Consider the following 20,172-nt stretch of genomic DNA (forward strand, 5'->3'; position numbering starts at 1 on the left):
ATATGTGGGACTTTTTGTGAGCCTAGCCACGTACGGGGCCCCGAAAACAAAGCACCGCCTTCAAGATTTCTAAGGGCATACATTTTTGATTTCACTCCTCACTACCTATCACTACCTATCACAGTTTTGAAGGCCATAAAATGCCAAGATGTCACACAACCCCCCCAAATGACCCCATTTTGGAAAGAAGACACCCCAAGCTATTTGCTGAGAGGCATGTTGAGTCCATGGAATATTTAATTTTATGGCCCCAAGTGATTGAATAATGACCAAAAAAAAAAAAAAAAAATTTTTTACAAAACGTTGTCACTAAATGATATATTTCTCACATATGCCATGGGCATATGTGGAATTGCACCCCAAAATACATTCTGCTGCTTCTCCTGAGTACGGGGATACCACATGTGTGGGACTTTTTGGGAGCCTAGCCGCGTACGGGACCCCGAAAACCAATCACCGCCTTCAGGATTTCTAAGGGCATAAATTTTTGATTTCACTCCTCACTACCTATCACAGTTTCGAAGGCAATAAAATGCCAAAACAGCACAAAACCCCCCCAAATGACCCCATTTTGGAAAGTAGACACCCCAAGCTATTTGCTGAGAGGCATGTTGAGTCCATGGAATATTTAATTTTTTTGCCCCAAGTCACTGAATAATGACCAAAAAAAAAAAAATACAAAACGTTGTCACTAAATGATATATTTCTCACACATGCCACGGTTATATGTGGAATTGCACCCCAAAATACATTCTGCTGATTCTCCTGAGTACGGGGATACCACATGTGTGGGACTTTTTGGGAGCCTAGCCGCGTACGGGACCCCGAAAACCAATCACCGCCTTCAGGATTTCTAAGGGCATAAATTTTTGATTTCACTCCTCACTACCTATCACAGTTTCGAAGGCAATAAAATGCCAAAACAGCACAAAACCCCCCCAAATGACCCCATTTTGGAAAGTAGACACCCCAAGCTATTTGCTGAGAGGCATGTTGAGTCCATGGAATATTTAATTTTTTTGCCCCAAGTCACTGAATAATGACCAAAAAAAAAAAAATACAAAACGTTGTCACTAAATGATATATTTCTCACACATGCCACGGTTATATGTGGAATTGCACCCCAAAATACATTCTGCTGCTTCTCCTGAGTACGGGGATACCACATGTGTGGGACTTTTTGGGAGCCTAGCCGCGTACGGGGCCCCGAAAACCAAGCACTGCCTTCAAGATTTGTGTGAGTGAAATCAAAAATTTATGTCCTTAGAAATCTTGAAGGCGGTGCTTGGTTTTCGGGGTCTCATACGCGGCTAGGCTCCCAAAAAGTCCCACACATGTGGTATCCCCGTACTCAGGAGAAGTAGCAGAATGTATTTTGGGGTGCAATTCCACATATAACCATGGCATGTGTGAGAAATATATCATTTAGTGACAATGTTTTGTACATTTTTTTATTTTAATTTTTTTTGGTCATGATTCAATCACTTGGGGCAAAAAAATTAAATATTCCATGGACTCAACATGCCTCTCAGCAAATAGCTTGGGGTGTCTACTTTCCAAAATGGGGTCATTTGGGGTTTTTTTGTGCTATTTTGGCATTTTATGGCCTTCGAAACTGTGATAGGTAGTGAGGAGTGAAATCAAAAATTTGCGCCCTTAGAAATGCTGAAGGCGGTGCTTGGTTTTCGGGGTCCCGTACGCGGCTAGGCTCCCAAAAAGTCCCAAACATGTGGTATCCCCGTACTCAGGAGAAGCAGCAGAATGTATTTTAGGGTGCAACTCCACATATAACCATGGCATGTGTGAGCAATATATCATTTAGTGACACATTTTTCTTTTTTTTTTTTTTTTCTCATTATTCAATCACTTTGGACAAAAAAAAAAAAATCAATGGACTCAACATGCCTCTCAGCAGTTTCCTTGGGGTGTCTTCTTTCCAAAATGGGGTCATTTGGGTTTTTTTTGTGCTATTTTGGCATTTTATGGCCTTCGAAACTGTGATAGGTAGTGAGGAGTGAAATCAAAAATTTACACCCTTAGAAAGCCTGAAGGCGGTGATTGGTTTTTGGGGTCCCGTACGCGGCTAGGCTCCCAAAAAGTCTCACACATGTGGTATCCCCGTACTCAGGAGAAGCAGCAGAATGCATTTTGGGGTGTAATTCCACATATGCCCATGGCATGTTTGAGCAATATATCATTTAGTGACAACTTTGCGCAAAAAAAAATATATATATATATATATATATTTATATTTCCCGCAACTTGGGTCAAAATCTAAAATATTCCATGGACTTAAGATGCCTCTCAGCAAATAGCTTGGGGTGTCTACTTTCCAAAATGGGGTCATTTGGGGGGGTTTTCAATTGTCCTGGCATTTTATGCACAACAATTAGAAGCTTATGTCACACATCACCCACTCTTCTAACCACTTGAAGAAAAAGCCCTTTCTGACACTGTTTGTTTACATAAAAACATATTATTTTTTTGCAAGAAAGTAAAGTTGAACCCCCAAACATTATATATTTTTTTAAAGCAAAGGCCCTACAGATTAAAATGGTAGGTGTTGCAAAAAAAATTTCCACACAGTATTTGCGCAGCGTTTTTTCAAACGCATTTTTTGGGGAAAAAATACACTTTTTTTTATTTTAAAGCACTAAAACACACTATATTGCCCAAATTATTGATGAAATAAAAATTATGATCTTAGGCCGAGTACATGGATACCAAACACGACATACTTTAAAATTGCGCACAAACGCGCAGTGGCGACAAACTACATACATTTTTAAAAGCCTTTAAAAGCCTTTACAGGTTACCACATTAGATTTACAGAGTAGGTCTACTGCTAAAATGACTGCCCTCGATCTGCCCTTCGCGGTGATACCTCACATGCATGGTGCAATTGCTGTTTACATATGACTCCAGACCGACGCTTGCGTTCGTCTTTGCGCAAGAGCAGGGGGGGACAGGGATGCTTTTTTTTATTTTTTTATTTTTTTATATATTTATTTCGCTTTTTTTATTTTATTTGTTAACTGTTCCTTCCATTTATTTATTTTTTTACCATTTTTATTGTTATCTCAGGGAATGTAAATATCCCTTATGATAGCAATAGTTAGTGACAGGTACTCTTTTTTTTTTTTAAATGGGGTCTATTAGACCCTAGATCTTTCCTCTGCCCTCAAAGCATCTGACCACACCAAGATCGGTGTGATAAAATGCTTTCCCATATTCTCAATGGCGCCGTTTATATCTGGGGGGGGGGACATTCCCTCCCACTGAATGTAAAAGCAGTCTAGAGGCTAATTAGCCGCTAGGACTGCTTTTACATGAAAGCCGACCGCTGGCTGAAAAGAATGATACCAAGATGATGCCTAAACCCGCAGGCATCATTCTGGTATAACCATTCAAAGTCCTGCAACATACCAGTACGTTGATGGTTCTTGTTGGACATGTATTGTAATCTTTTTTTTTTTCATGCAGTCTGTTGGCTGAACAAAAAAAAGATTGATCGGTGGGTATGCCCACCATTAGAATACCTCCCTTCATCCACCCACTTCTAATGATGGGCATACATGCACCATTTATATATGCCGAAGCATGGGGGCATCCTCCCGCAAAAAAGTTATGCCGCGTACGGTCGGACTTTTCTATGCCGCGTACACACGGTCGGACTTTTCTATGCCGTGTACACATGGTCAGACTTTTCCACAGGAAAGCCTCCGTAGGAATGTCAACCGTATGTACGCGGCATTAGGAGCAAAATCGCTCCTCCGCCCCTAATGCCCCCATGCTCCGGCATATATGCTCTTTTTTGAACTGTAGTGGTGAAATCACCTCCTACAGCATTGGAGTCGCGGCTTTATATATCGTGGGAGCAAACGCTGTTGCTGTCACGCTAAATAAATCCGCACTGCAACTGAATGGCGTACCTGCTAAGCAAATGATGGTTAACATTAAAACAAAGTAACATTCCAGTATAACAGTAAGATCATACCATACCTGCAAAGCAAATACCTATAAAAAAACATAGTAAAAAATAAAACATTTTTTAACGCAACCTGTGCCTAAAATATATATATATGCCAAAGCATGGGGGCATCCTCCCGCAAAAAAGTTATGCCGCGTACGGTCGGACTTTTCTATGCCGCGTACACACGGTCGGACTTTTCTATGCCGTGTACACATGGTCAGACTTTTCCACGGGAAAGCCTCCGTAGGAATGTCAACCGTATGTACGCGGCATTAGGAGCAAAATCGCTCCTCCGCCCCTGCTGCCCGCATGCTTCGGCATATATGCTCTTTTTTTTAACTGTGGTGGTGAAATCACCTCCTACAGCACTGGAGTCGCGGCTTTATATATCGTGGGAGCAAACGCTGTTGCTGTCAAGATAAATAAGTCCGCGCAACAGCTGAATGGCGTACCTGAAAACAGTAAAATAAATTACATACCTGAAAAGCAAGCATGAAAAAACATAACAACAATAAAACTTTGCAGAATAGAATACAGTAAAAAAGAGCAGAACAATAGAGAGAGAATAGAGAGGGAGAGAACAATAAAACGACAACTATTTTTGGTTTTTTTATTTTATATTTTTTTGTGTGTTTTTATTTTTTACTTTTTTTTTTTTTTTTTTTAACACTTTTTTTTGTAACTGTGAACTGTAACTTCAACTTTTCGGTTCCAGGTTTGGGTCTCTCAAAATGCGATGGCATCTTGGGAGACCCTGTGTGAGTGTGCCTAGCCTGTGAAATGTTTCACCCTACACTAATAATTAACGTGTGTGTGGAAGCGTTCAAAACATTCACCAATACAAAGACCAGGATTGCCAGGACATTTGGGACAAAAATAACGGGTGTCACGCCTAAATCCGCGCTTGGTACAGACACGACATTTTCTTTGGGGGGCTCGTTGGGTAGGGGTACTCGGGAGGACATAAGAAAAATGCCTCTCATGCAGTCGGCTTACTGCATTTGGTAGGAGATGGTGAGGTACAATACCGCCTGGATACAGGAGTTCTGTGATGATATCCCTCTGGAATTGAAGGAAGGATTCATTCCGTCCTGAAGCTCTGTATACGACATGAGCATTCAGTAGAGCCAATTGAAATAAATGTAGAGACACTTTTTTGTACCAGCGTCTCGTCTTACGGGCAATATGATACGGCGCCATCAACTGGTCGTTGAGGTCCACCCCTCCCATATTAAGGTTATATTCGTGGACACAGAGGGGTTTCTCCACAACACCAGTCGCCGTACGAATTTGGACTGTCGTGTCTGCGTGAAGGGTGGTAAGAACGAAAACATTCCTATTGTCCCGCCACTTCACAGCGAGCAAATTTTTACATCTGCAGCAGGCTCTCGCCCCCGGCCTAACACGGGCATCTACAAGCCGCTGGGGGAAGCCCCGGCGATTAGGTCGCACGGTGCCACATGCTCCAATCTGTTGATCAAATAAGTGGCTAAAAAGTGGCACGCTGCTGTAAAAATTGTCCACATACAAATGGTACCCCTTTCCGAATAAGGGTGACACCAAGTCCCAAACAATCTTGCCAGCGCTCCCCATGTAATCTGGGCATCCTTCCGGCTCTACCTGACTATCTTTTCCCTCGTAAACCCTAAAGCTCCATGTGTAGCCTGTGGCCCTGTCACAGAGCTTATAGAGCTTGACCCCGTATCTGGCACGCTTGCTGGGAAGGAACTGTTTGAAAGACAAGCGGCCAGCAAATTTAATCAGGGACTCATCAACGCATACAACCTGCTGGGGATTAAACAAGGCTGCAAAACGTTCGTTGAAATGGTTTACGAGGGGCCGAATTTTGTAGAGCCGGTCAAATTCAGGGTCTCCACGTGGACGACAAAGTGCATTGTCACTGAAATGCAGGAACCGCAGGATCGCCTCGTATCGTCTCCTGGCCATGTGAGCAGAGAAAATGTACATATGGTCAATGGGATGTGTGGACCAATACATCCGCAATGACGGAAATTTGTGTATGCCCATGTTGAGGGTAAGGCCCAGAAAGGTCTTAAATTCGGAAACCTCGAGAGGTTTCCATTCTTTGGCAAGGCGAGACTGGGGGTTAGCGGCGATGTAAGTACCAGCATATAAATTGGTCTGGTCCACAATAGATCTATAGAGATCTTCCGTGAAATACAGCGAATAAAAATCAAGTGACATAAAGTTCGCTGTATCCACCTGAATACCGGGTTGGCCAGTGAATGGGGGAAGTACAGGTGCTGTAGAAGTGGTGGGGACCCAATCAGGATAGGCAAATTCTACAGGAAGGGCACTATGGGCACGACGGGCCTGTCTCTGTCTTTTTCTTGGTGGCAGCGGGACACTACTTGTGCTTGCCACATCGCCAGCTTCAACTGCACTTATGGGACTCGCCACGTCACCAAGTGTTACTGCAGTGCTGGATAAACGACCAGGGTGTACTAGGCCGCTGGTGCTTGCCAATTCACCAGAAGGAATAGCGGCGCTAGTACTGGATCTCTGCTCCATACGAGGGTCCTGCGGTTCTTGCTGCTCAACAACATCAGAATGGGATCGGGTACGCCTGGCCTTAGCAGGGACCTCAACTTCGTCGTGCGAGCTATCTGACATGGAGCCGCTGTCGTAAATGGGTTCATATTCTGAGCCAGAATCTGTCAGATGCGTGACCTCCTCCTCTTCACTATCTGACATGCACATGAACTCAAAGGCCTGCTTATCATTGTACCTTCGGTTTGCCATTTTGGACTCTAAATTTAGTGGTACAATGGTAAGGATTCACAGGTAAAAAAAGCACCTGACTATAGAAAAGCAAATGTAGAAAACGCTTCAAAAAAAACTGTAAGCGATCGCAGGGATCAGGCCTGTCTCTGCGAACGCTGCAGTTATGTGTCTTGTGTTTTGTAAGTGACAGTGATCGATCGATACTGCACTTGGGTGGGTTGGGCTGGGCAGAGGGGGAAAACGCAGGTGCTAGCGGGTATCTGGGCTGATTCCGCTAACAATGCGTTTTTGGGTACCCTAAACTGCTGGGTACGCTAGTATAGATCTGATCAGATCAGGTATCGATCCGTTCAGATCCTATACCACTAAGGGGGGTGTATGCTTAGCGAGTGGGTGTAAGCGGTACTGGCTCTAACCTAACGCTGCCTGGGGTGACGCAGACCCTGACTGGCGCTAAAATTAAATTTATATCACCCGCCGGGTGATCAGGGGGTTAAACCTATTGGGTTATATACGGCGGGTGCTCTGATGCTATAAACAGCAAACTAACCAACCAGCGTCAACCGTAACACTTATACGGTGATCACTGGTGAAAGGGTTAACTAGGGGGCAATCAGGGGGTTAAAACCTTTATTCGGTAATATATGGGGGTACCTAACGCTTTCTAAAAACCTGGTGGCGAACCTAAAATAACTAAATAACTAACTGGCTAACCACGTCACCAGTGACACTTATACAGTGATCAGTGGTGAAAGGGTTAACTCTAGGGGCAATCAGGGGTTAAAACCTTTATTTATGGGGGTACCTAACGCTATATAAACCTGGCGGCGAACCTCAAAAAAAACTAACTGCCTAGCGGCAACAGTGACACTAATACAGCGATCAGAAACCGATCGCTTAGTGACACTGGCAATAGGGGTGAAAGGGTTAACTCTAGGGGCAATCAGGGGTTAAAACCTTTATTTATGGGGGTACCTAACGCTATATAAACCTGGCGGCGAACCTCAAAAAAAACTAACTGCCTAGCGGCAACAGTGACACTAATACAGCGATCAGAAACCGATCGCTTAGTGACACTGGCAATAGGGGTGAAAGGGTTAACTCTAGGGGCAATCAGGGGTTAAAACCTTTATTTATGGGGGTACCTAACGCTATATAAACCTGGCGGCGAACCTCAAAAAAAACTAACTGCCTAGCGGCAACAGTGACACTAATGCAGCGATCAGAAACCGATCGCTTAGTGACACTGGCAATAGGGGTGAAAGGGTTAACTTTAGGGGCAATCAGGGGTTAAACCTTTATTGGGGGGGGGGTAGGGGGCTACCCTGGACCTAAAGGGGCCTAAACCTAACTGCCCTGACACTTTTTTCTGTCACACTGACACTAAAAGCAGTGATCAGAAAATAAATGATCACTGCAATCAGTGACACTGTGACAGGGGGTGATCTGGGGGTGCTGGGGGGGTGATCGGGGGGGGTTATGTGCCTATGTGTGCTGTGTCAGTGTGCTGTTGGTGCAACTCACAGTACTGACGTCTTCTCTCCTCTGGAATCAAACGAAAAGACCGCCAGAGGGGAGAAAACGTCACTTCCTCCCTGCCTGTGTTTACAGTTACACAGGCAGGGAGGGCTCTGCTGCATTCTCATTCGCTGAGGGAGATCGAGAGGGGACGGCTGGAAACCAATAGCCGCCCCCTCCTCCCGGACCTCCCGTACACCGTTCCCGGCCGCCGCATGTACCGGAGGGGGTCCCGATCGGACCCCCGAACCGAGGTAAGGCGGGGACGTACCTATACGCCCATGTGCCTGTACGTGCCATATTGTGGACGTATATGTACATGCGGTGGTCGGGAACTGGTTAAAAGAAAATTCAACTAAAGCACAACACAAGCCAAAACTTTGTATTTTGCTTTAAATAGAGACAAATAGAGACTCTTTTTGTTCATTGCTGTCTATATCTCTGTTGGGTAGATTTTCACTCATTTGGAAATGATGGAAAATCTGCAACAAGGACACAGACAAAAACACATTTTAAGTAGGGTGAGTAAGGTTTAAAACTTCTGAGAGTGCTTGTGTTGCTGTTTGTGCCTTCCTGTCCCCATCCACATTGTTATGTGGGCTAGGGTTGCCACGTCATCCCTTTAAGACTGAACACATATTAATTACATAGGTTCTGTGGCTGGTGCAAGTGGTAATTAAACTCACTCATGCCTTATCTCCATTAAATAAGCCTCATATGTGTTCGGGTTTAAAGGGATGAGGTGGCAATCCTAGTGTGGACATCACAGGGCCAGGATGTGAGAACAAAATATCCCCATTGGAGTCATAAAAAAAATATATAGGCCTGTTGCCTCTTCACCACTTTCTCCAAAATGAAAAATAAAATTGTGGCTAGAGTAAAGCATTAAGCATCATTTACATCCGAATTTGAAAATTAAACGTTTCTGAACTCCAGTCCTCAAGGCACCCCAACTGTCATGTTTTCGGGCTGTCCATTATTTTGCACAGGTGATTTGATCAGTTTCACTGCCTTAGTAATTACCACATTTCATCCTGAAATCCTGAAAACATGACCAGTTGGGGCAAGCTGAGGACTGGAGTTGAGAAACATTGAATTAAAGTGTATGTCCAACAACCATCAGTTCTAACAGGTTAGAACCCATGTCAGGAAATACTGTAATCCAGGTCTCTGTTTTTCGTTCAGCCAGTGGGATTCCTCCACAGCTGGCAGAATATGATGCTCAGTGGTAGCAACAACTGATTAACCACTTGCCAATCATATAACATAGATATATGGAGGCAAGGCCCCAGATCATGTACTAGGTATGTGATCTGGCACTTCTGGGTAGGGGGTGTGCGTGCGCCACTGAGGACCCAGTTGTGCTGTGATTAAACATAGCAGATGTCGATCAGCGGGTGCCGGCCAATGGATTAACGCTGGCACCCAGAGATCATCATGAATTTACACAGGACAGAGCCCTTGCCTATGTTTTTAGTATTGAAAGGAAAAGCTAGAACCCCGTCAGACTTTTTTTATCTGTCTCTGTAGCAGATTTTTTCTTACTTCCTGTGTTGTGAAATTGTTGTCACCGGGACAAAAAGTGAGGCACAATCACTCTAACGGAGCCTCATTTATCCTCTGTTCCAAACTGGGAAAAAACTTTTCTGGCTTGATGTACATTTTTTAAAACAGTTTTATCAACTTTTTGTTAAAATAACGACTCTCTTCTTTTTGTTAAAGTAATGACTCTCTCTCTCTTAAAGCGGATCTCCACTCTAAAGTGGAGTCCCGCTGATCGGCCCCCTCCCCCCCTCCGGTGTCACATTTGACACCTTTCAGGGGGGAGGGGGGTGCAGATACCTGTCTACAGACAGGTATCTGCACCCACTTCCGGCCCTACGATACGGGCAAAAGACGGTTTTTTTCCTCGCTTCCCGTCCGTCCCCCGTTGTATGCTGGGAACACTCGGCTCCCAGCACACAGCGGGAGCCAATCGGCGGGCGCAGCGCGACTCGCGCATGCGCCGTAGGGAACCGGGCAGTGAAGCCGGAGCGCTTCACTTCCTGGTTCCCTCACCGTGGATGGAGGGGGGAGCAGCAGGGTGACGAGCGATCGGCTCGTCATCTGCTGCGATCACCGCTGGACTCCAGGACAGGTAAGTGTCCTTATATTAAAAGTCAGCAGCTGCAGTATTTGTAGCTGCTGGCTTTTAATATATTTGTTTAGTGGCACATCCGCTTTAAAATGTCATAGCTAGGAATAGTGGCAGGGACATAGAAAATTCATAAAAATTATTTCAGTAACTAGTTTTAAAAAAAAAATCACTTAGGTTTCCTTAACCACTTAAGGACCAAGCCTGTTTTTCAGACTTGGTGTTTACAAGTTAAAAACAATTTTTTTTGCTAGAAAATTACTTAGAACTCCCAAACATTATACATTTTTTTTTCTAACACCATAGAGAATAAAGTGGCGGTCGTTGCAATACTTTTTGTTACACCGTATTTGCGCAGCGGTCTTACAAGCGCACTTTTTTTGGAAAAAATTCACTTTTTTGAATAAAAAAATAAGACAACATTAAAGTTAGCCCTTGTAATAGAAAAAAGCATGTCAGGTCCTCTTAAATATGAGATCTGGGGTCAAAAAAATAAAAAAAATCTAAAATAAATTGTCATTTGAAAAAATGATAACAAAAAAATGTTGCTTTAAGAGGTATAGGCAGAAGTGACGTTATGACGCCGCTTCCACCCTGCAGTGTAATGGAGACGGGTGGGGGCCATCTTCCACTCACTCGTCTCCAGGCCACTGACGGGGAAGAAACTGACGGCTCCGGTAAGCCGATAAAAGTGATCTCGCGAGCGAATCCGCCGCAGAGACCACTTTTATCAGGTAGCGGACCGCCCGCTGAAGAAGAGGATACCAGATTTTGTTTTCAACAGTGAAATCCAATGACAGCTAAAAAATAGCAATCAATCTAGCAAATAACTTGTGTATTAAGGTAAAATTATTTAAATCTAGTGTTTTCAATTGATCAAAATTAACAATTTACTAGCTTTTATGTATAGCTTTAACTGCTTAAAAGTCTCACAATGCTTAAAATACATAAATGAAACATTTTATACACTGTGATCTTTAACCTGAATACCATACTATGAACTCCTATTTGCTGATGTGCAAAAAAAACTGCTTGCACAATGTCATGTATAGATGTTCTTGAACTTATGTCACAATGTACATAGTTCTCAGTATTACTGATAGTCTTGTAGTTTTTGTAAATATCTACACAAAGTGCACCATCTACAGCATATGATGAATTATTGTGAAAGTGGAATTGGAAAAAATGCAAACAGTAGCTGAATTATTTATTCAGTGTAAGACTGAAAGCATATGTCACATCATGTTCTCTTGTTTGAAATGGTCTTTTGGAACCAATAAAGCACAACATCACAAAATTGCAACATTGTAGGCTAAGTAAATAGTGGTTGAGTTGTACATCTAAACTCTGCCACCATGAATAGAACAGTTGTTTTGCACACATCTACCAGGCAGGGACTTGGCAGAAAAGATCTACTTATACCTAAAATGGCATTTCAGTGATTGCAAATTTAGGATAAATAGCACAGGTTCGAGAACCTAAGCCGCTTGCCGACCAGCAGCCATCATTATACTGCGGCAGCTTGACTCTCCTGGGCGAATCGACGTAGGTGTATGTCAGCCGCTTTAAGAGCAATAGGGGGGCGCGTGTGCACCCGTGGCATGATGCCGCAGTCGATGCACGTGGCCGGGGGACGAGATGTCCGCCGGCCACCTACGATCGCTCCACAGAGAGCCAGAGCGCCTTTACAGATCTGTAAACACACAGATCCCCATTCTGACAGAGAAGTAGAGAGAGATCTGCTGTTTTTAGTGATCAGGACCAGTGATCTCTCTCTACTCCCCGTCAGTCCACTCCCCCCACAGTTAGAAACACCTCCATAGGACACACTTAACCCCTTGATCGCCCCCTAGTGTTAACCCCTTTCCTGCCAGTCACATTTATACAGTAATCAGTGACTATTTTTATCTGATTGCTGTACAAATGTAAATGGTCCCAAAAAAGTGTCAAAAGTGTTTGATCTGTCCGCCACAATGTCGCAGTCCCACTAAATATAGCAGATCGCTGCCATTATTAGTAGAAAATAAATAAATAATAAAAATGCCCAAAATCTATCGCCTATTTTGTAGACGCTATAACTTTTGCCCAAACCAATCAATATACGCTTATTGCGATTTTTTTTACAAAAATATGTAGAAGAATACATATTTGTATAAACTAAAGATATTTATTAAAACAAAAAGTAAAAAATATTTTGTTTTATTTTTTTCAACATTGTCACTATTTTTGGGTTTATAGCACAAAAAATAAAAACCACAGAGGTGATCAAATACCACCAAAAGAAATTTCTATTTATGGGAAAAAAAGAACGTATATTTTTCTTGGGTACAACGTTGCACAACCGCACAATTGTCAGTTAAAGCGCGGCAGTGCCGTATCACATAAAATGGCCTGGTCATTATGGGGGAAAATCCTTCCGGTACTTAAGTGGTTAAAAAAAAGGGGATGTGTGGGAATGATTGAAACTCTAGAATATGGGTACTCAACCTGTGGCCCTACAGCTGTTGTGGAAATACAAGTCCCATCTCGCCTCTGGCTTTGTGAGTCATGCTTGTAACTGCCAACCTCATGGCACTTTGTTCCACAACAGCTGGAAGACCACATGTTGAGTAACCATGCTCTAGAACACAGTGGTGGCTTGTCCATTAGGGGCGCCGCCCCCCCTCAAATGCGTCCACCCCCAAATCTACATGCAGGGTGCCGGGCACATGGATTACAGTTGGGGTTGCTGTTTTTTTAAGCATGTGATTAGAGCCAGAGGCTCTAATAGGCTTCAAAAAAGCACTGCACCCTGATCCTACCGAGTTGTGTAACAATAGCGAATGAATAGTCTTGAGACCCGTTTCCCAATTGGCCGAAAGGAGAAGCATTCCAATTGGCCTAGGAGGAGGAAGGAGGAGATGCACGACGAAAGGCACCATGATGCCTGCACAGGAAAGCAAGAGAAGGGGAAGCCACCCTTCACCCGTTGTGCCGAGAAGAAGAGTAAGGAAAGAGGAAGCCGCCGCTGCCCGTCACTCCCCAGGGGAAATGCTGCCCACCATAGATGGGGTGGGTGCCAGTGTTACCCAACCGACTGGGGGTGTGGCTGTTGCTGCCCCCCCCCCCAAAAAAAAAATGTTACCAATGTTTTCAGGATCGATTAATATAACTACCCAAATTCCTTACGTAGAGCAAAAGGCATTTCCTTTGTGACACTACCCTAAATTGACATTCCATACAAAACTCATATTTTGTTATTTATGGGCTAGCTGACTTATGTGTGAGCATTTTTTTAGGGTTTACAGTACTGCTATCCCCAAACTTGATATCTTTTTCTGCTCCCTCTGTGGAGTCTCACTTCATCTGCTGCTCAGTAATCTTATGCATGGCCATATACCTAAAAGTAATGCCTCGTACACACGATTGGAATTTCCAAAGGAAAAAGTCAGACGGACTTTTTCCATCAGAAATTCCGACTGTGTGTATGCCCCATCGGAGAAATTCCATCGGAAATGACAATGAATTCTATCGGAGTTTACGTAGAGAACATGTTCTATTTTCCTTCGGTCGAATTCCATCGGAATTCCGATGTGAATTTGGTCAGACAAAGGTCCGATCATGTGTACAGGGCATTAAAATGTTAATTTTGATATGCTGAACATATTATTTCACTTGTTATTTAGTAAAGAAATCAGGAGAAATCTGTACTTATGGTAGTACATTAGAAACAGTGTGGTAAACACAATTCAACTATCTTCTGCCTGAAACAAAATATGATAGCAGTTATTTGTGAAAAAGGAAATATTCAGTATTCCTGAATGCAATGGATTTTGTTCATGTTCTGGCTTGTCTGTTTCAAAAAATGGTGATATTTGTTGGTGTCCATAGGCTATCACAACCCTAAGGCCCCGTACACACGTCCGAGAAACTCGACGGGCAAAACACATCGTTTTGCTCGTCGAGTTCCTTGTGAAGCCGCCGAGGATCTCGGCGAGCCAAGTTTCCTCATTGACTAACGAGGAAATAGAGAACATGTTCTCTATTTGGCTCGACGAGTTCCTCGTCGGTTTCCTCGGCCAAAAGTGTACACGCGACCGGGTTTCTCGGCAGAATACGGCTCCGATCGAGTTTCTGGTTGAATTCTGCCGAGAAACTCGTCGTGTGTACGGGGCCTCACTCTTAACTACAAATGAATGAACTGGTTTGCCAGAAGCTTCACGAAAACTATTGGGGGGGATGGGGAGGGGGGGACTGTTAGCAAATTCTGACCATTTGTAGGATTAATGGGCAAACTGCTATTAAAAAAGGCATAGGACGCTGGCACTGCCATCAGGGACATGTAGCAATGCTAACAAATATCTAAAAACACTGTACAGCTGTACAGCTATATATAAGGGCGCAGAGAGGAGCCTTTATATATAGCTCTGTTGGGGACATAGAAAAAACACAAATTCTTTAAATCACGTGCTTGGTGGATGCCTCTCAGCTGTACAATTTTCACAGAGTTTCAGTGTCTAGATGTGCAAAGCTAGTAGAGACAAATCCCAACAGACTAAAGGCTGTAATTAAAGCAAAAGGTGGTTCAACAAAATACTGACACAAGGGGGTGATCCTTTTTCCAACTCAGTAATTCTGTTTTAATAAATAAATGCAGCTGGATAAAACAAAAAGTGTGCCTGTCTTCATTTCAGGCTGCAAAGCAACAACATTTGATTATTTTAACCTCCTCGCATCAGCGCTATAGCTGAATGACGGCTACAACGCTGGCCTATATTGCCGGGATGCCGTCATATGATGTTGTCCTTTTTGCTCGCGCCCTGTGCGCCAATGACAGCTGATCATGTGATGTATTCATAAGATCGGTAATAATTTGTATTTCTTCTCATGCTGACAGCGTTAGGAGAACATACATGCTTTAGCATCTCAGTTGTCACTGCAACCCGCATTTCATACAGGCTTCAGAGGATTAGAAAGTGAAATAAAAGGTCCCAATGTGGTTACAGACAGATTTTAAGTCTTCCATTTTCTGTGTATATAATGGAAAGATTGTAATAAAATGATATGGGTGGTTAAATGACAGGTGAAATGTATTATTGAAAAAGGTAAAGGTTTCATCTAGGGCTTGGCAAAAACATTTCCCCTTTACATTACATGGAATATCGTTGACTAGTAGCCCAGACAATCATTTGTCCGATAATCTTATTGTGTGTACCAGGCATAAAGTAGCTGGAGAAGAACTTTAGAATAGAAGTTAACATAAGATTAGCGCATCCTTTTAATGCCAAGTGTCAACTGCAGAAGTTGGACCTATTATAAGGGAGATAGAAATACATCATGCCAATAAAGCATTACTCTGGTATAAATATCTTGTGCAGCTACACCTAGTTTATGCAGCACTTTTAAAAAATATATATAGTGGATTTGAAAAGAGTGAAAAGCCTTGCAGCTACATTAGCAAAAGGACAAACCATGTACATACAATGAAAGGTTAGGAACATATTTCATATTCAACGTTTATATTTTACTTTCCCCAAGATAAAAATAACATGTGATGCTGAGCCTTTATGATAAAAAGAGTTGAATTCCAATGAATGAAAGGGATGGGCCAGGGACAGTAAAGCTCCATACACACGGGCAGAATGTCTGGAGACATTTGCCGGTACAAAAAATACCAGCCGACATTCTGTCAAAAGCCAACCGACTCCCAAACAGCGATGTCAGCCAATGGCAGAGAGCGCTGATCGATGTGTTCTGGCCGGGGAAGATCGCTGGACTAACCTTGCATGGTTAGTACAGCGGCTCCTGACCGGAGCTGTCAATTTTTTTTCGTGCAACCCACAAGCCTATTGTGTGTACCAGGCTTTAGGTTTGGAAAGGAACTGGCTAGATGAGGCTAGACATCCCCCAGCCAGGAAATGAGGCGACTCTCTGAGTTGATGCAGCTTCTAATACACACTGTGAGAAGCTCACACTTTGTAGTAAAATCAAAGTAAGCAATTTTAGTGCAGGAGAAAAGCCTGTATACCGTGCAAGATTAAAGTTAATCAAAATGTTGACATTTTCCCAAGGTCTTTATAAAGATCTAGCAAAATGACTGTAGAAGGAACAAGGGGGCATCCATTGTCTGTTGAAGAAAGTTCACAATCAGTTCTACAATCAGTTTGCTAATCTTTACCTAGCCTTTCAAATTAATCTTCATAATTTAACCCTAACTATAACCCTACAAATGCTGTAAGTTCGATTTTATCCTATTCCATAGCATCCACCCCATTCCTTTTACACCCCTCAATCTGCTTACTACAAATATTAAAAGCACATGGATTTTATTTTCCTGTACCAAGACTCATTGACTGCTACAATAAAAAACAATCAAACCATAAATATTATATTATGGTTTGTATGTACAACTATTTAATTAAAGGGGTTGTAAAGCATCCTTTACCTGCAGACATTCCTCTTTTCACTTCCTCATTGTTCGTTTTTGCTCAGAAGTTGCTCTATTTCTTCTCTGTTCTGTTCACTTCCTGCTTGTCTGATTGTTAATCACCACCGTGAAGGGAGGCTTCACTGCGGTGGTCAGTGACGTGCTCACCCCCTCCTGGGAACTACATCTTTGTGGCAGGACGCTCTCTACGTGTTAGAGACTTCAAGGAGGTGTGAATTACTGGGCGTGCCAAAATGCATACTGGGAAATGTAGTTCTTACATGAACGAGCGATTCAAACCAGGAAGTGAATGAGAGAACAGAAACTAGAATGCCCAAGGTGATATAGATGAAGGAATTTAATAGGTATTTACTCGTTTTTTAACAGAATCATTACACTATTCTGTCTGTCTACCTTGCAGACATTAATTTTAGGCAAAACTGTTTTTTTCCTTTACAACTCCTTTAATTTAGACAGATATTTTTGTAATTGTCTGGGATAATTGTAATTTACAACAATGTTTTCTGTACAATGAAAGAAAATTGTATTTACTCTGTTTTATTTTGTTACAGAGAAGTTTGACATTTGGAGATGATGGTATAGAGGTATGTATTACTGCTGAGCATGCAAGGTCAATGTAAGATAACCATTAGATGTTTCTTTGACTGCAAGGTCAATGACACCAACCACAGGAAAAAATGTGTAGGTTGTCCATCACCAATGAAGACTACTGAATAAACGTATGGTACTAAGTAAATACTATGGGGATAAGGTACAAAACATCATAAAAACAACATGCCTTATGCCACGTACACACGATCGGAATTTCCAATGAAAAAAGTTAGATGGACTTTTTTCATCGGAAATTCCGATTGTTTGTGGGCCCCTAATAAATCTGACTTTTTTCCATCGGTGTTTAGAAATAGAACATGTTTTATTTTTTCCAATGGAAAAAAAAAACGATAGGAAGATCATATCGTCTGTGTGCAACTCCGGTGGAGAAAAAAACCCAGGGAGTATGAAGAAAAATTCTAATTGTATGTATCATTTAGGGTACCTCTGGGTCCTCCTCTCTCACTCTTAGTAAACAATAGAAATATCCCTGTCCTAGTGATGCTTGATGTGCTTGGTAGGATGAATACAGCCAAGAAATGGGGAACACTATCAAATTGTATCACTATACCAATATCACCAGAAGAAGCTGCTACCAATAAAAGTTGTCCAAAGAAAATCTAGGAGACAGTCTTTTTTTAAATCTGAGCATGGTAACAGAGCCCATTTATAACCTAAAGTGGTTCATATTTGTGGTAATCTCTTACAGTGGACTACTCTGATATGCTCCATTTTTGTTTGTTCAATGTATATTTGAAACGTTTTCATCCCTATTGGATTTAAAAAAAATACCTGTTGATCCTACCAAAAATCTTGTGAGCTGATAACATGTTGTCTATTTGTGCTGACTGTTATCAGTTAGCATTGCTCTCAGCTATCTCTGGGAACTACAAAACAGCTCCCCATATTATGGAGAAGAGGAAGACGTGTTCTGTAGTCCTGCCTTAGACTGAGAATGCTGCTCCTCCATAGATATGCTGCTCCTCCATAGATACATTATAATACATTTTTATTATTATTATTTTATTATATAGGATATACATAGCGCCAACAGTTTGCGCAGCACTTTACAACATGAGAGTAAACAGTACAGTTTTCAATACAAGTCAATAAAAGAGGAAAAACAGGGCCCTGCTTATTAGAGCTGACAAACTAAAAGGGAGGGTCAAGTCATACAAAAGGTAATAACTATAGGGGGTGAGCTAATGGAGAAAATAAAAGTACAGTTGTTAGGTGGAGGATATGCTTCTCTAAAGATAAGTAATTTCAGGGATGACCTAAGAGTAGACAGAGTAGGAGATAGTCACACAGATTGGGGTAGGCAATTCAAGAGGATGAGAGAAGCTCTGGAGGCAAGCATGGGAGCAGGGGACAAGGGAGCTAGAAAGCAGGAGGTCTTGGGAAGGAACAAAGCGAATGGTTTGGTTGGTATTTGAAACATGGTCAATGATGGGGGCAGAATTGTGGATGGCTTTGTAATTTGTTATTAGTATTCTGAATTCTATTCTTAAGGTGAGTGGAAGCCAATGGAGGGATTGGCAGAGAGGAGAAACAGACATTAAAACTAGACTGCCCTAAACTGAAAATGCTGCTCTTCCATAGATACAGTATAGTAAACATAGGCGTGCACAAGGGGTGTGCCAGGTGTGCCTGGGTACACCCTAATACTGAGGTTGGCAACCCGTCAATCGTGATCTACCTGCCAATCGTGGGCAGGTGACAGGTAAACCGCGGTCCTTCCTTGCCGACCCCCAGAATCTGGACAGGAAGGGTAGCAGGACTGGGATATAGTGGAAACGATCTGTATTTTCCTCCAGCAGCAGCTGAAAGTAGGTTTCTCCTCCTCTCCCTGACATTCAGCTGCTACAGGAGCAAAATACAGGGGGAATGGTACCAATATATGCCACCACTGCCACCCCTCCTGTCCCTGTTCATCTTCTTTCTGCTGCCCCAGATCCTCCTTGCTGGCAGGGTTATGGAAAGACGTGGAGCTATACATTTTTTTTTAAAGTGTATTTTGTGCGTGTAACCGAGAGAGGAGCCAGACTGCAGGAGTTGGGAGTAGGCAGGCCTCCCCCAGAGGCAATCTGCCACCTTTCTCCATGCCCCGTGTGGCAATGGTGGGGTCCTCCCACACAGCCCGCCCTACCTGATCCGCTTTGAAGCCCAACGGGGCAGAGGGACTCCCTATAAGGGAGTGAGAGGATCTAGCCCGCTCAACCAGCCCTGTAAGTCCTTCGCCTCTCTTTTTAGAGACCGCCTGGTCAAAGTGCGTGCATGTTAACCCAATTTCGAGCGCGTGTAAGTGTGGTGGTTTTTGCGGGAGGGGGGTGGGCGTACTAAGCGCAAGCTTACCTCGCATAGCACACCCACCGGGAGCCGGGCTGAGACCACCAAACTCAATTCACATGTAGCTGAGACCGGGATCCGAACCTCTAGCTGCAGAGGTGAATGGCTTGTCAGCGCAGTGCCAATCGCGTTGAGCCACCGCAGCAGACGTGGAGCTATACATAACACACTAGAACAAGTCAGTTTATACAATATGATTGTGGAAAAGCCAAAATCAGTTTATATTTTAAAAATAACTCTGATTATTTCAAATGTGAAAAATAATTAATAATCAAAAATCTGTGACAAGTTGCTGCAAAAACCAATATATGTGATTCCACATATAAATGACAATATAAGACAACAAAAAAGTGTTGCATATAAATGCCCTAATTATTTATAACAAGCAATGAGTCCAGATAATTGGGCCAAAATGTTCTTCAATGTTCAAAAACA

The 20,172-nt window shown here is 42.8% G+C and overlaps 1 protein-coding gene across 1 annotated transcript in view; it reads left to right on the top strand.

The window, feature by feature from the left end:
• The window catches only part of ITIH2 (inter-alpha-trypsin inhibitor heavy chain 2), a 75,540-nt gene that overhangs the window by 5,720 nt on the left and 49,648 nt on the right, over positions 1-20,172 (top strand). The window contains exon 3 of the mRNA XM_040343347.1: positions 17,349-17,381. Coding sequence (XP_040199281.1) covers positions 17,349-17,381 — 33 coding nt within the window. The remainder of the gene's footprint in view (positions 1-17,348; positions 17,382-20,172) is intronic.

Source organism: Rana temporaria, chromosome 3 (assembly GCF_905171775.1).
Source record: "Rana temporaria chromosome 3, aRanTem1.1, whole genome shotgun sequence".
Classification (NCBI taxonomy): Eukaryota; Metazoa; Chordata; class Amphibia; order Anura; family Ranidae; genus Rana; species Rana temporaria.